A 14,004-nucleotide genomic window follows, 5' to 3' on the forward strand; every position below is an offset into this window, starting at 1 on the left:
CCTGTTTGTTGCTATGAAAACAGGTGTAAAATTATTGGGCTTAACAGATTGTTTAACTTATCAATTTAATAATAATTTGGTGAATATGGGCATTAGACGTTTTAGACTCTGGCTGGCCTTTTTCAGTAGGGCAACTACCACAAATTAGCACAACTAGATAGATCTGAATCTTTTTATTAATAAAGTGAAGAACTATTTAAATTCTTTCGATTCACAGGGGTCCCCACATGTCAACATTTTGTGGTCGCCATATGTCATTTTTGTTCCTACTTTCTTGTACAAGCTCATTCAATAGGAAATCTACAGACAAGCTGTCACATTGTCATCAAAAATGAAATATTGAATAACCGTATATTTAGTTTGTGGCGACTTTATATCTGCAGTTAGGTAAACTGTTATTAAAAAAATTGTAGGGCTTGTCCTAAACTACTACGAAATATTAAAACAAACTAAAATACTATGGCAAAGTTTAAAAAAAATACAAAGTTGACATAATTTTATTATAACTCCCTATATAATTTATTATTGATAGACCTTTTTCTTCTGATTCCAAAAATATATTGTTACGATTTTCCCGTGGGTTCACACAAAGTCAATTTAACTCAACAATTAATAACTTTATTAATACTTCAAAACACTCCGTACAATAATTAACACAGCTACTAAAAACACTACTACAATTCCACAACTATTCCACTATTTAACCTTTACCGCGTTCCCAAATTCACTACTACACTACACTCCGTCGTCGACGACGCCGCTTCTTTTATATTCGCAAACCACGTTCTAGAATACCGCGAAACGCTTCGCGGGTTGCCTTGACCATTCAAGAATCTTCCAGGCGGCGCTTCCTAACTGTGACCTACTTTAATACGCGCCCGGCCAGATATTGCGGCGCATCGGTTTCATCCCGAAGCGAGCGCTCGTTAAGAAGTATCGAGCATAGTAGGCCCAGACCGTAACACTGCCCCCCTCTTAAAGCTGATCGTCCCGATCCGCTTCATCTAATCCCTGGTATTTCTTGAGTCTGTCCAGATGGACAATTTTCATCTTGCCTTTGGGGCTGCGTTGGACTCTGTAGGCGACGTCGTTTAACCTTTTTACCACATTGTAAGGTCCCTCCCAGTGTCGTTGCCATCTTTGACTTAATCCTTCGCTCCTCCTGGGTTGAAACATCCACACAGCATCACCTTCCTTATAATTGCCACCAGTTGGTCTGTGGTCCAGTGTCATCTTCATACGGTTGTTGTTTGGTTTCATCTTCTCTCTCTCAAGTTCCCGAATTGTGATGGATCCCTTCTGTAACGAACACTGGTCACACCGTTTACACCATTCCTCAACGTCCTTTCTGAAGTTAATCCAGTAAAACCGATCTCTTATTCTAGCCAAAGTCTGGTTTACTCCAAAGTGTCCTCCTCCGCGACTGTCATGTAGTTCTCGCAGCACATTCTCTTTGCAGGAATTGGGCACTATTGTTTGGTAAACAAAGCGTTTTCCATCTGGACTTTCCCATTTGCGAGTAATTAAGTCATCTCGCAGTCGAAGCGAATTCCACTGTAACCAGTAACCCCTTACTGTTGGTCCATATCTGGAAATCTGTTGCCAATCCGGTTTCAAATCCTTCTCCAACCATCTTCTGATTACTTTCAAATCAGAGTCTGAGCGCTGTCCTTTCAATATGTCTTCCTTAGAAACGCAGCGCTTCATTCTTTTTGTAGCCTCTTCATCTGTCACCATCGCAATTTGACCAATCCTCCAACCATTATGAATTTGTCCTTTCCGGTACCTTAAGTCACTATCCAAAGCTTGATGATCCTCTACATATCGCGGTAAATGTCCTTCCGGGTTCTTTATTTCCTGCTCCTGGTTACGCCAGTTCTGCGGGGTCGGTAAACGAGACTGCTGTCTGCAATTCCATTGGTAATGTCCTTTACGTCCACAAATATAACATGTAATGTTTCTTTTAGCAGAGGAGTTCCGGTGATTTGTTCTGATGTCCTGGTTTCGTCGACACTGTGGGTTTGGAGAACAAGACCGCTGTCTGCAATTCCTTCTATAGTGTCCTTTGCGCCCACATCGATAACATTCCACTCTAGTGATCGGACGTGATCGTTCTAACTGTGTGGTCTGACCATTACCTAATGCTGCCATTTGTTGCACTAATTGGCCGAACATTGATTTAATTTCATCTATTAATGTAGCAACATGATCGGCTGGCGGTTCTCTCTCCTCTTGACTAGTCTCTGGCTGAAAGTCATTGCACGCAGCTTCAACTTCCAGCGCTCGAACCAGTAATTCGCTGTTGTTGCTCCCTTTGAACATCTTCAGCCATTTCTTTACCCCCGGATCTCGAATCCCATCTACAAAATACTGTGCCACAAGTTCTTCTTGGATTTCATCCGGGAAGGCTGGGTAAGCCAGATGCACAAGGCGACGAATTTCGGTTTCAAACTCTTCTAGATTTTCACCAGTTTTCTGCTGTCTTGCCATTAATTGCGTTCGATACAGTCCTTTCTTATGTTGATTCCCATAACGACGTTCTAATGCAGCTACTAATGCTTCATAGTTGCTTCGTTGGGCGATAGGCAGAGTCTGTAACAGCTCCAATGCAGGTCCACGCTTGAACGTTCAATATTTCTACGTTACGCTTTTCCTGCCGCTCTCTGTCTTCTTCTTTGTCTTGTTGTAGCATTCTTTCTTGTTGTTGTCGAATCCTTTCTTGTTCTTCCTTGTCTTGTTGTCGAATCCTTTCTTGTTCTTCTTTGTCTCGTTGTCGAATCTCTTCTTGTTTTTCAAGCATTGCCATAATAGCTGCAAATTGGGCCTCCATATTTGCACTTTGACGTCTTGTTATTGGCATAAAATAAATTTAACACACCACTGTTCCAAAAATCTCTAGTCCGGTTCTGAACACAAGTCTTTAACCCGAAGTTTAGTTCAAATTCACGTCGCACTAAAGTCTGATCGCACTTCTGACACCAATTGTTACGATTTTCCCGTGGGTTCACACAAAGTCAATTTAACTCAACAATTAATAACTTTATTAATACTTCAAAACACTCCGTACAATAATTAACACAGCTACTAAAAACACTACTACAATTCCACAACTATTCCACTATTTAAACTTTACCGCGTTCCCAAATTCACTACTACACTACACTCCGTCGTCGACGACGCCGCTTCTTTTATATTCGCAAACCACGTTCTAGAATACCGCGAAACGCTTCGCGGGTTGCCTTGACCATTCAAGAATCTTCCAGGCGGCGCTTCCTAACTGTGGCCTACTTTAATACGCGCCCGGCCAGATATTGCGGCGCATCGGTTTCATCCCGAAGCGAGCGCTCGTTACGAAGTATCGAGCATACTAGGCCCAGACCGTAACAATATAATGTTGACATTTAATTAAGCCGTTTTCGAGTTATTGAAATGTAAAATAATAATAATATTTATTTACCACATAGGCTACATATCTTAAATCCGAGCTTTACACAAATTTTTTTGTTCAAACGATATTTATTTAGAAATTCTTAATTTTTGATAAATAAAATGAGAAGGGTCTAGCAATCACGGTGACGTTTATAGTTATGTTTGCTGGTTATGCATTGTTGATGTGACGTTAAATAATAGACTGACTCTTGTCAGAAATATTTTCCATTTTTTCATTTACGCAAAAATGAAATTGGGAGACGAAGATTGCTGTACTGATATGGATGGGTGTACTGCTGTAATTGGTGCACACAGTGGTCACATAGAGAAATCGTATACGTGACATAGTGATTGTTAATTTACTTTTTCCCTGTATTTTTTTTTCGGCCCTAGGGCCGTAATGAAATAAAAGAAAGAAGAAATGAAACTTTCTACTGTGGTTTGTATACTATATTATTTAATACTATTTATCAAAATCTTATCGAACTTTTAATAAATCATTCAGTTGAAACATTGATTGCTATTAGTCTCTAACAATAAGGTAGTATAGGTGCACAAGTAGTTATGACTTCAACCATAATAAACGACTGGTGATTTGTTTACAATCTTGACAACGTCATTATTGTGCTATTCCGTCTTTAATATTTTGAGCTGAAACGTTTCTTAAAGTGCTTTTAACATGGAGATTTCTGAAGACGCAGATGTTACTCATCATCACCTGAGCTGCGAGCTGTTGCAGAGTTGGCTGCACAGTCTCTTCACTACAAAAAGTAAGCCCAGATATGATAAAACGCATATTGACATTCACCCGGGTGGAAAGTGACATTTACCCGGGTGGAAAGTGACATTTACCCGGGTGGAAAGTGAGCACCTTCCACCCGGGTGGAAAGTAAAAGCAGGTAATTTTCATCTTTCCACCCGGTTTACACATAAGAAATAACGTTATTACATAGGTAGGTACCTGGTTCAAAATAAAAGTGCATTTCACGGCCGCTAAACTGTACGTGAAGTGAGTACTTACTTTACCGTTAAAATATTTACAACATTGAACATGGTTTCGATTGGTAGCATTCATAGCGCGATTCTGAATTATTTGAATTTTAAAATTAGGCAGGCCATACAGTAAAGTGGAGCAAAACTCAAGATGAGGCGCAGCTATGCTGTTGTATAACAGCACTCTTGTTCCCAAAGACAACTGTCTACCAACCCTGCCAATAAAACCAACCTTTTTAGAGTTTTAGAAAGAAAACTCTAGTGGTGTAATCTGCATATTTATGAAAGTTTAAATTTGCGTCAAAAATGACTCCTAGGTATTTGATTTGAGTTTCGTACTGTATTGGGGGACTGCTTATGGAAGGAAAGATAGAAGGCCGAAGAGGACTCGGAAGACGAAAATGCTCATGGCTTAAAAATATAAGAGAGTGGACAGGATTGGACACATGCACCCTATTGAGAGCAGCAAGAAATAGAGAGGAGTTTGCTGGTATTGTCGCCGACCTTCAGTAATGAAGAAGGCACTTGAAGAAGAAGAAGACTGTATTGGGCTCCCATTAATAGCTATTTTAATACTTTCAGTAGTAATTCTTTTTAAACTATGTATTTTTCCAAATATGCAATATTTAGACAGCAGTATTAATATAAAGTGTGTTCAGACAAAGCCATAAAGTGTGTCATAAAGCCTTTCGATGTCCCGGTTAACAATCTGCCGCATCTCATCCAAATCCGCTCCAGCCAAATACATTGACACATTACACTACACAAACAATTCAACATTACACTCCTCCACCACCTTTACTGCATCATTGATATACAGCAAGAATAACAAAGGACCCAGCACAGTACCCTGAGGAACACCATGCTGAACATACAACAAATCAGATCCTAACCTAACCTAACCTAACCGTTCTTAAATTTTACGCTCTGCCTTTTACAAACTCAAACCATCTTAAAACCGTACTTTCAATACCCAAGCTAATTAGTTTAATTAATTGAATCCGTGACGTTTCTGCTCTTATGTGCTCCGCGGTATGTATTGGCAACGACCGTATTCCACTCTCCACATTTGCAATGATTTCCTCTACCAGCAGCTTTGCAGGTACTATCGCAAAATTTCATCCTTTGCTCAAAACACTCTGTTCATCAGCAGACAGTCCTTTTCGAGTAAGATTGACAATAGTTCTATGTTGTCTGTCTTCAGGTGGTGCGTCTACAATCCGGTTGCCGGTTATGTTGTGTCAGAGCTTCAAACTTCTTTTTTTGACGCTCTGTCGCTATGGCTTCAGTTATACTCCTGAGTTCGTATTCCGATTCGGATCGGACCGAACAAGCTCTTTTACGTGAAAGAATACAATCACAGACACTCGCCGGGACTTGGCACGTAATGACCATAAACTTCTGGATATCAACTTACATCTGGCGAACGAATTACATTGGAGCGACTGGGAAAAAGTGGACGGTTTAACACACGAACGCAGGATTTTCCCCAAAATCGATTATTGAAAAGGAATATCAGCTCTTTTCTGAATGGAGACGGAAAAAGGATGCAAAAGGAGTAAATGAAACTATAATTTTGGCCTACATATTAGAGCGTTCAAAAAAGACAAAGTCATCTTCTTTATGGGCATACCACTCTCAACTCAAGAAAATGCTCTTAATAAAGGAAAATATCGATATAAGCAGGTTTGTGGGGAACATAGTTCAAAATAATAAATTAGTTACATGACTTTTTTTCTATCTAAAGATGAATGAAAATCTTAAATTTAAAATTTTAAATCGCTGGTGATTTTAAAAAAATTTAAATCACTAGTGAATAAAAGATTGTTTAAATCGTTGCTAAGCGTTGAATAATTGACCCATAATAGGGCAAAATTTAATAAAATTATTTAAGACCGATAAATGTTTAAATTAAACGTACAATTCGTAGCACATTGTACCTTTACTGCAGAATCCATTTCAGTTTTCTCTCGGACAGACTGAAATGTAGTTTGACTTGCTAATATTGCAGTTTGGCCCATGTCTATACAATGGATTGTAGAATCTTGTGAAGCTACCGAAGTTCGATTAAGACTGTTGGACTGGTCATCTGGCTGTATTGATAAGGATTTACTGCTTGTAGGTTTTTGGAGTATATTTTCGGCAATCTTATTTTTATTAGCGATGGAATCTTCAGTGTACGACTCCGCAACTGAGGTCAACTTCCGCCCACCGTGTCTCTGAATGTTGGTGATATTGGATCCAGAGTTCGCCAGCATTGTAGCTGAAGATCTACGAAAACAATGACCGGTGTACATTTCAGGATCCTGAAGGCCCAAGTATTTTGCCCAAGGTATTTACTCCTACGCTTTGTTTCGTACATTTGCCATCCTTGTATGCTATGAAAAAGCGGCGATATAGTATTGTCCGGACGTAACAATTGGTATCTTTTGTTGAGGTCAGTGTACCTTGTATCATAATCACCATAATTACACACTGAAAATTTTCTTATAACATGGGTCTTTGTGTTTGGAATCTTTACTATCAAGACATCATCTTTTTCTTCAATATCATCTAAGGTAAGCTTCATGTGTTCCTCCCTGCGAAAAACTCCTGCTATCCCGAAAATTGTTGCGACTTTTATCATTAAATAGTATACACCATTGGGCGCTTCAGACAGGTTTTTTTCAACTTCCTCTCTTTCGAGAACCTTTGATTTCTTCGGTCTAAATCGGTCATTGGCTTTCTTCAAGAACGGCTGTTAGCTTATAGAATTTACTTATGTCTATGTTATGCTTGACTTTTAAGACCAGCTTTATCATTGAGTATCTTTTTGAGAGGTGATTAAAATATGCAAGAAATACCTCCTCTTCACGAAAACCTGACTTTTTTGAAGTGCACCATGTGTCAAAGGCCATGAATTCTTTGTGGTACCGTTCTCTCGACCTTTCTAGAACTAAGTGAATGCTTGCTTCCGTAGCTTCGTCAATGATTTCTTGAGGAATTTCGTCGTAAAATGAATCCATTTTCAGAATAATATAACTACAGAACAATAAACTATCATGATTGCTGATGATTGATACTCGTTGCTAAATATGTGTAACAAATGTCACACCCTTATTGTTGATTTTCGTTAAAAAACTGGTACGAACCAGCAACACCTACCAATCAATAGTTACTCAAAATATACAGGGTTTGATGGGTGTCAAAATCAATAAATATACGGGATATTTAAGGCTAAGTAGAACTTAAGCTCTACAGGTTACATTTAATTTTCTTCCCTTGAACATCTCATAAAAAAGTTGGTGCAAATAGGTATTTTCACTGTACACATATAAAATTGCATGTTTATTATACATTTATTGTAAATTGATCTTGCAATGCGGAAAAGTAACTTTACCGCACCCGAGTAGGAAAATTGGTAGTGGATAATTGGTCGCCATTATCCACCAAATATTTCGGCCGTGTGGGTGGGTAATACTTTTTGTGAGGCGATGGATAGACTGAGACAGGCTGATTATTATTTCGATACTTCAAATACAAGGGTGCATTATAAAGAAACTGATAATGGTAACATTGGTCAGTATCGCAAAAGAAATGACTTTGGTTTTAGAAACGAATCGGGATATTATCAGGGGAAACAAAGGATAATTTTTAATTTAGAACATAATGTGGAGGTTTTGACGAATGGTGACTCAGGTTCGGAAAACGGTCAGCAGTCTCACAAAAATTCGGCTCCATTGTGAAGACTAATTTCAATAAAGAGTCAATAAAACATAAATTTGGTAATAATCTTAGGGAGGGTTTAATATTGGAATGTGGAGGCTGTTGAATTTCCGTCACTTAATTTTCCCGCATTGGTTGACAGTGAGGCGGAGATTTGCCCGATCAGTGAGGAATCGTGGGGTCAATTAAGTGAGTTTCATGGGCAAATACCAACCTTTCCGTCTACGGGGGTTAGAAGATCGAGAACGTTTGAAAAGGGTTATCGTAAGGTTAGGCAGCAATCCTTGATAGCATTCTCAATTTCAGGGCATGTTATAGTTTCTGAATTGTCATACCCGCTAATTATAGGAAATAATTTGTTAAGATTACTAAAGGCTAAACTGGATTTGGGGGAACAAATAATTCTGCTGTATTTAAATAAACAATAGGTCGTCATAGAAGAACTTAAAATGGGTTATGATAATGTTTTTAGTAAATTTTCATTGAAAATTCAAATTAGAAGTATTAAAACGCTTGAATGCTCAAAGCGTGAATACAAACCGATTAGTTTTCAAACGGGTCTGGTAAGTGATGAGAGAGATGAGATGAAACAAGTGCGATTTGGAATCGACTCAGAAAGTTGTCGTTTACCGGTTGGTTTTAAAATATTCCGATTTATTTTCTGAAAAGCTTGGGCGAACGTCCTAATACTATCACGAGATTAGAATGCGAAATAATTTGCCATTTTGCGAAAAGCAGTACCCTGTTCCTATTTGCCATCGTGACGCTGTACAACGGCAACTAAATCGCGCTAATTTTGATCGATTTTTTTGTCCAAACTTTTCTTTAACTGCGACACCGTTGACGGCACTGTTTAAAGGCAAAAACAAATGGCGTTGCACTGGAAGTCTGGAAGGCTTCTTATTTGAGAACTTGTCGACTTTTGTCGGGCAGAATTTCCCGTTACGCTTTAGCTATTCAGAAGTTAGACCTCCCACACCAAGCGATAAATTGTTTAGGGTTAGTTCATGGCTTAAGTTGCCCTCTAATTTCGTTGCTAAAAATATGAATAATCATCAGAAAACTCCAAATTGGGCGACATTATCAGTAAGTTACCATCTAGTTCGGAATTGCAGTCGCGTTTTATCCTTAAAGATGACGTTCTGTATCTTCGGAGGGAGGAAGGAGAGTTCTACCGTATGTGTGTCCCTAAAGCGTTACCATGAGGCTTTTGGTCATTTTGGATCATGGAAGACTTGGCAGGCATTGCGAGCTGAGGTCTGGTGGACAAACATGAATCGGGATGTCAAAAAAGTTATAAAGTGTTGTATAGTTTGTCAGAAAGCTAAAATTACCCAAAATTTTCATTCTTCTTTACATGCAATAATTCCTAATAAGAGGAAAGAGTTGCTTACTCTGGACTTGTATGGACCTTTGCCTCATCGTAGCCGCGGCAGGTTACTTCGGCTAGGTGGCCAGAAATCCTTAATGAAAATGAAATTAAAACTGTGTATACTTCGGTGAGAAGTTTCCCGCAGGGAAATCACGATGACGTGAACATTAGGTTAGAGATGAACATTGAAGGTTAGAGATTTCAATATGCCAACATGCTTGTGTTTTATAGATTATACCAAGGCGATTAACGGCATTCAATCGCACAACCTTTGGCGTATTTTAGATGAAATGGCCGTACCAAAGCAAGTTATATCTCTCAACAAGAGTTTCTATAAAAAATAACAGAGCGTACGTGCGGAAAACGAGCTGACAGACCCATTCCAGGTAGAGAAGAGTGCCAGGCAAGGATATTCCTCTCTTGTTCAACATTTATGGCGAATGGGTTATGAGAAAAGCTTTGACTGGACTGGAGGAATAACACTGGGTGGCAATAAGATCAAGATCCGCTCATCTCTCACCGAGATCAATACGCTGATGACACTACAGCAATTGGGGCATCAGAGGAGAAACTCTGCGACCTGATCAGGCGAATAGAGCATTTTAGCAAGGAGATTGGTTGGAGAATAAATAAAAAGAAAAGCAAAAATATGATAGTTGACCGAACTAACAACGCTTGACCAGAAATGAAGAAAATAAATACCAGTGACACAGTGAACACTTTCATTTATCTAGGTTCACTAATATCCAACGAGAGCGGATCCAGGCTCTTTAGCAAACGAAGCTATGACTAAACTAGCAAACATATGGAGAAGTCCTGAAATCTCTTTAGCAACAAAAATGAGACTGATGGTAAAGAGTCTGGCCTTCTCAATCTTTCTGTATGGGTCAAAATGCTGGTCACTCAAAGTAACGGACAAAAATAAAATGACGCCCTGTAAATGTTCTGTTGGCGTAGAATGCTGAGAATCATATGTGGACACAAACAAGAACCAATGAATCAATACTTTAACAAATAAAACCAAAAAAGAGACTAAGGACAATAGTAGCTGAAAACATCGCTAAATTTTTTGGTCGCGTAGTACGAGGAAACGGCATTGAAAGACCGTTGAGGACATAGTAGCCGGAAAAAGACCTCTAGATAGATCCCACTAGATATACGGACCTCATCACAAACATCACGGGAAAAAGTTTAGCTTGCACATTCAGGATGGCAGAGAACATGGAGGGAAGACATATTTGGAGAGAAACTCTGGAAAGCATGATTCTCGAATACGAGATAGCGACTAAGAAGAAGAGAAGTTTTTTTCGTGTTTTAAGTCGATCCAAGCCGATGTCATAAGGACTAACACTGTACTTTATGCAGTGTCTATATTATTTATTTATTCTCTCTCTCTCAATATATCTCCTTTTTATTCTCTACACATATAATTATTATCAGTTACTATTATTAACCCGAGAGTTTTTTCGAAAGAACCAGTTTCTTTCAGGTTAACCCTACTTTATAGTGTTGGAACTGTCACAATGGTCTTGTTTTATTCTCAAAACTAATAAAAAAAATAATACAAACTAATACTTTAGACGTTAAATCTCAATAATAGTATATTATTAACCAAGGTTTAGACAGAAACCGGTCTTGTCGCTTTACTCCTCGGGATTTGAACTTGACATACGGCCAATAAAAGCTGTCTAAACGGTGGATAATACAGCGTTTTTTCTACTATTAATCATATGATTGATGGTCCTTTGGAGGTTATCAACCGAGAAGAGGGGAATGACGTAGTAATGTGTGTTTCGCCCCAGGAGCTGCCTTTTGGACTCGTCAGTAAGGCCTTATACACCCACGCCAGTATGCGACGTGGAACTTATATATAAGTACTTATCTACTGTCTTGGAATGACGGCGTGATATTGTCACGTTTAGGGGTGCGTAGTGAGGGATGGTACGGATGGTAGAGAAACAACTCTGGTTACAGGTATGCCGTATTTATTACAAAAACGATGTAAAACAAACGCTTAAGAGGGGTTATTCTTATCCCCAGAATGGAAGGGCCACTAGTGCCGTAATCACGGACGTCTTTATGGAAGTACGGGGAGGGTGAGTCTAGTTCAGCCCTTCAGCTACACCGTAAAGGGGGGCACGCAAGGTGTTCTTGTACGGTGTGACCAAAGGACCAAGTAGTCAACTGATAGGGTTAAGGGTTCTAACGGTCACTTCAAGTTTGCTTCCCTTTTCAGCCTGGGATCCTAAGAGGGTAGCGAGCCGTCCCACCACTTCAAGTTAGAGACTGTTGCTCGCCGACCGACCCGGAGACCAGTGACCTCCCTCTGGGGATGACCCCAGAGTTCGGAGCCTTAGCCGAGCTACGGTGCATTTTTTATACTCGTCAGCGACCTCATTACGCTAACCTTGCTGACTATGGTGGTTACTGGGTGTGCACCGTAACTACTAACACGGGTGTGACAATATTGGAGAATTAGGACTGTATTGCTGGTTGCATATTTGTGAGAGACAGTAGTTGCAAGGTATGTCGCCCACAATACTCCCCTTCCAGTGCTAACGCCATGGTTATATGATGGAAGTGTTGCGGAAATACCGAGCGGATGGAAATTAAGGGACGAAATTGAGAAGGTTGCAGGACGGAATGGCAAATGCGGCCAGAAGTGCTCCAAGAAACTGCAGCCGATGTAAGATTGCGTGATTCTTCGTTCAGGGTCACCAATTTGGAGGTTATCAACCGAGAAGAGGGGAATGCCGTAGATGTGTGTTTTGTCCCAGGAGCTGCCTTTTGGATTCGTCAGTAAGGCTTAGCAGCCCCTTGCCTTATACACACGGCAGTATGCGACGTGGAACTTATATAAGTACTTATCTACTGTCTTGGAATGACGGCGTGATATTGGAGAATTAGGACTGTATTGCTGGTTGCTTATTTGTGAGAGACAGTAGTAGCAAGGCATGTCGCCCACAGTCCTTTTATAGAAAAATTAATTTATCTGTCTTTGTCAAGTCAAGTATATTTCATATGTCATAATGTCTTAATAGACATTGACATTATTATTTACCTAGGTCAATAATATTTCTTTTTTGTTGTATTTGTATTAGACGAGGACTAGAGATTAGACTCTATTATTGACCTATAGTCTAAAAACTAGGAGGAGTAAATGTGAATTAGGTTGGCAATAGTGATCGAATGTGATTGGTCAGTTGGCGGTATGATTTACACAGCAGAGGTTATAGCCGTTTTCATTCGATTTGTGATTTCGGATCCAAACGCGTTATGATTCAAAAGTCACGTGACCACCATGTGATTTTAAAATTATGGTGCCATGTGATTTTTAGATCATAACGCGTTTATTTCCAAAATTATCAACAAACTTATGTCAATGTCACTCAAACTCATAAATCAAATCTATGGATTTTGTCTGGTAATTTTGGTTTGTGTATGTCGGGCTTCTTCATTCACTCCTCCTAGTTTTTAAATACACTGTACTATAGATCAGCAATGATCATTAAGATAGAGAAAACTAATTTCTCAAGTTATTAATCGGTCAATAATGTTATGTTTACCATGTGTAGTTTAAAAAAGTATATTACTAAATTACATACAGATTATTACATTATTCCTTATTTATTATTGACGACGATGATTCAACGACGTCTGCGCTGGTGCTGGAGTGTAAGAAAACACTCTTGTCGCTCGCGCGGATGGCCAAGGTACGCCTAACTTGGGTCCCGGGGCACTCCGGTGTTAGGGGAAACGAGGAGGCGGACAGGTTGGCCCTATGTGGCTCCAAAGAGAGCCCCGTAGGGCCCGAACCTATTGTAGGACTTGCCGGTGTGGTCGGATCCGCCATTGTGGACCGTATCTTCTGGCAAAGATCCGATATTGCTTGGGAGGAGGCCGGAGGCATGCGGCAGTCGCGATGTCTCATGGGCTTCTTTTCAAAGAACAAGTCGAAGTCACTGATGGAATTATCCAGAAAGGACCTCAGATGTGTGACAGGACTTCTCACGGGTCACTGTCAGATGAGAAGACACATGCACATTCTGGGTCTGTCACAGGATCCGATATGTCGCTTATGTCAGGAAGACGAGGAAACTCCGACACATGTTCTCACACAGTGCCCGGCACTTGCGACGATCAGAAAAGAGCTTTGGGGTAAGAGTGTGATCAACCCCTTAGATATTCAAGGTACCCGGCCAAGGAGGCTCTGCAGCTTTGTCAGGGCCACCGAATTGGAGGGGTACTAGCTTGTGATGGGTCACAATGGGCCCGGCTAGCGGCCTAAGTGTCTTCTCCGTAGGGAGCCCATCAAACTACATTCATTCATTTATTATTATATTATCTTTACTGTTAAAAATTAGTTTACATTATTTGTAGGTTAGCAGAGAAAAAAAACGGTTTTTTTCCTCGACTTCGATGAATTAAACGCTTGAAAATTGAAAAAACCGGGTGAAAACCCATCTCTAGTTTTTTATTTTTCTCCGGCCCATCTCTACTTTTAA

General features: G+C 39.8%; 1 protein-coding gene and 1 long non-coding RNA gene across 5 annotated transcripts; one reads left to right on the forward strand and one right to left on the reverse strand.

Annotated features, from left to right (window-relative positions):
* Positions 1 to 8,762: 8,762 nt before the first annotated feature.
* LOC145740152 (uncharacterized) lies at positions 8,763 to 9,602 on the reverse strand. The gene is made up of 3 exons (XR_014181355.1): positions 9,462 to 9,602; positions 9,223 to 9,386; positions 8,763 to 9,163 (listed from the first exon to the last, which is right to left on the reverse strand). It is a non-coding gene; the product is annotated as an uncharacterized LOC145740152 (long non-coding RNA).
* Positions 9,603 to 10,148: 546 nt separating this feature from the next.
* On the forward strand, positions 10,149 to 13,941 carry LOC145740141 (uncharacterized). 4 transcript variants are annotated; one of them, XM_081995519.1, is made up of 4 exons: positions 10,149 to 11,323; positions 11,422 to 11,473; positions 11,540 to 11,675; positions 11,736 to 13,941. In XM_081995519.1, the coding sequence occupies exon 4, from the start codon at positions 13,204 to 13,206 to the stop codon at positions 13,747 to 13,749; it is 546 nt and encodes a 181-aa protein (XP_081851645.1). In that variant the 5' UTR covers positions 10,149 to 11,323; positions 11,422 to 11,473; positions 11,540 to 11,675; positions 11,736 to 13,203; the 3' UTR covers positions 13,750 to 13,941. The 4 variants fall into 4 exon arrangements, with proteins under 4 accessions (XP_081851645.1, XP_081851643.1, XP_081851644.1 ...); XM_081995517.1 differs by having other exon boundaries at positions 11,540 to 11,595; XM_081995518.1 differs by having other exon boundaries at positions 10,149 to 11,473.
* Positions 13,942 to 14,004: the final 63 nt, after the last annotated feature.

This window comes from Ips typographus, linkage group LG1 (genome assembly GCF_016097725.1).
Source record: "Ips typographus isolate SLU linkage group LG1, UJ_Ityp_2.0, whole genome shotgun sequence".
NCBI lineage: Eukaryota > Metazoa > Arthropoda > Insecta > Coleoptera > Curculionidae > Ips > Ips typographus.

Coding starts and splice junctions, on each gene's coding strand:
- LOC145740141 (XM_081995518.1), top strand. CDS start 13,204: ATGGCCAAGGTACGCCTAACTTGGGTCCCGGGGCACTCCGGTGTTAGG.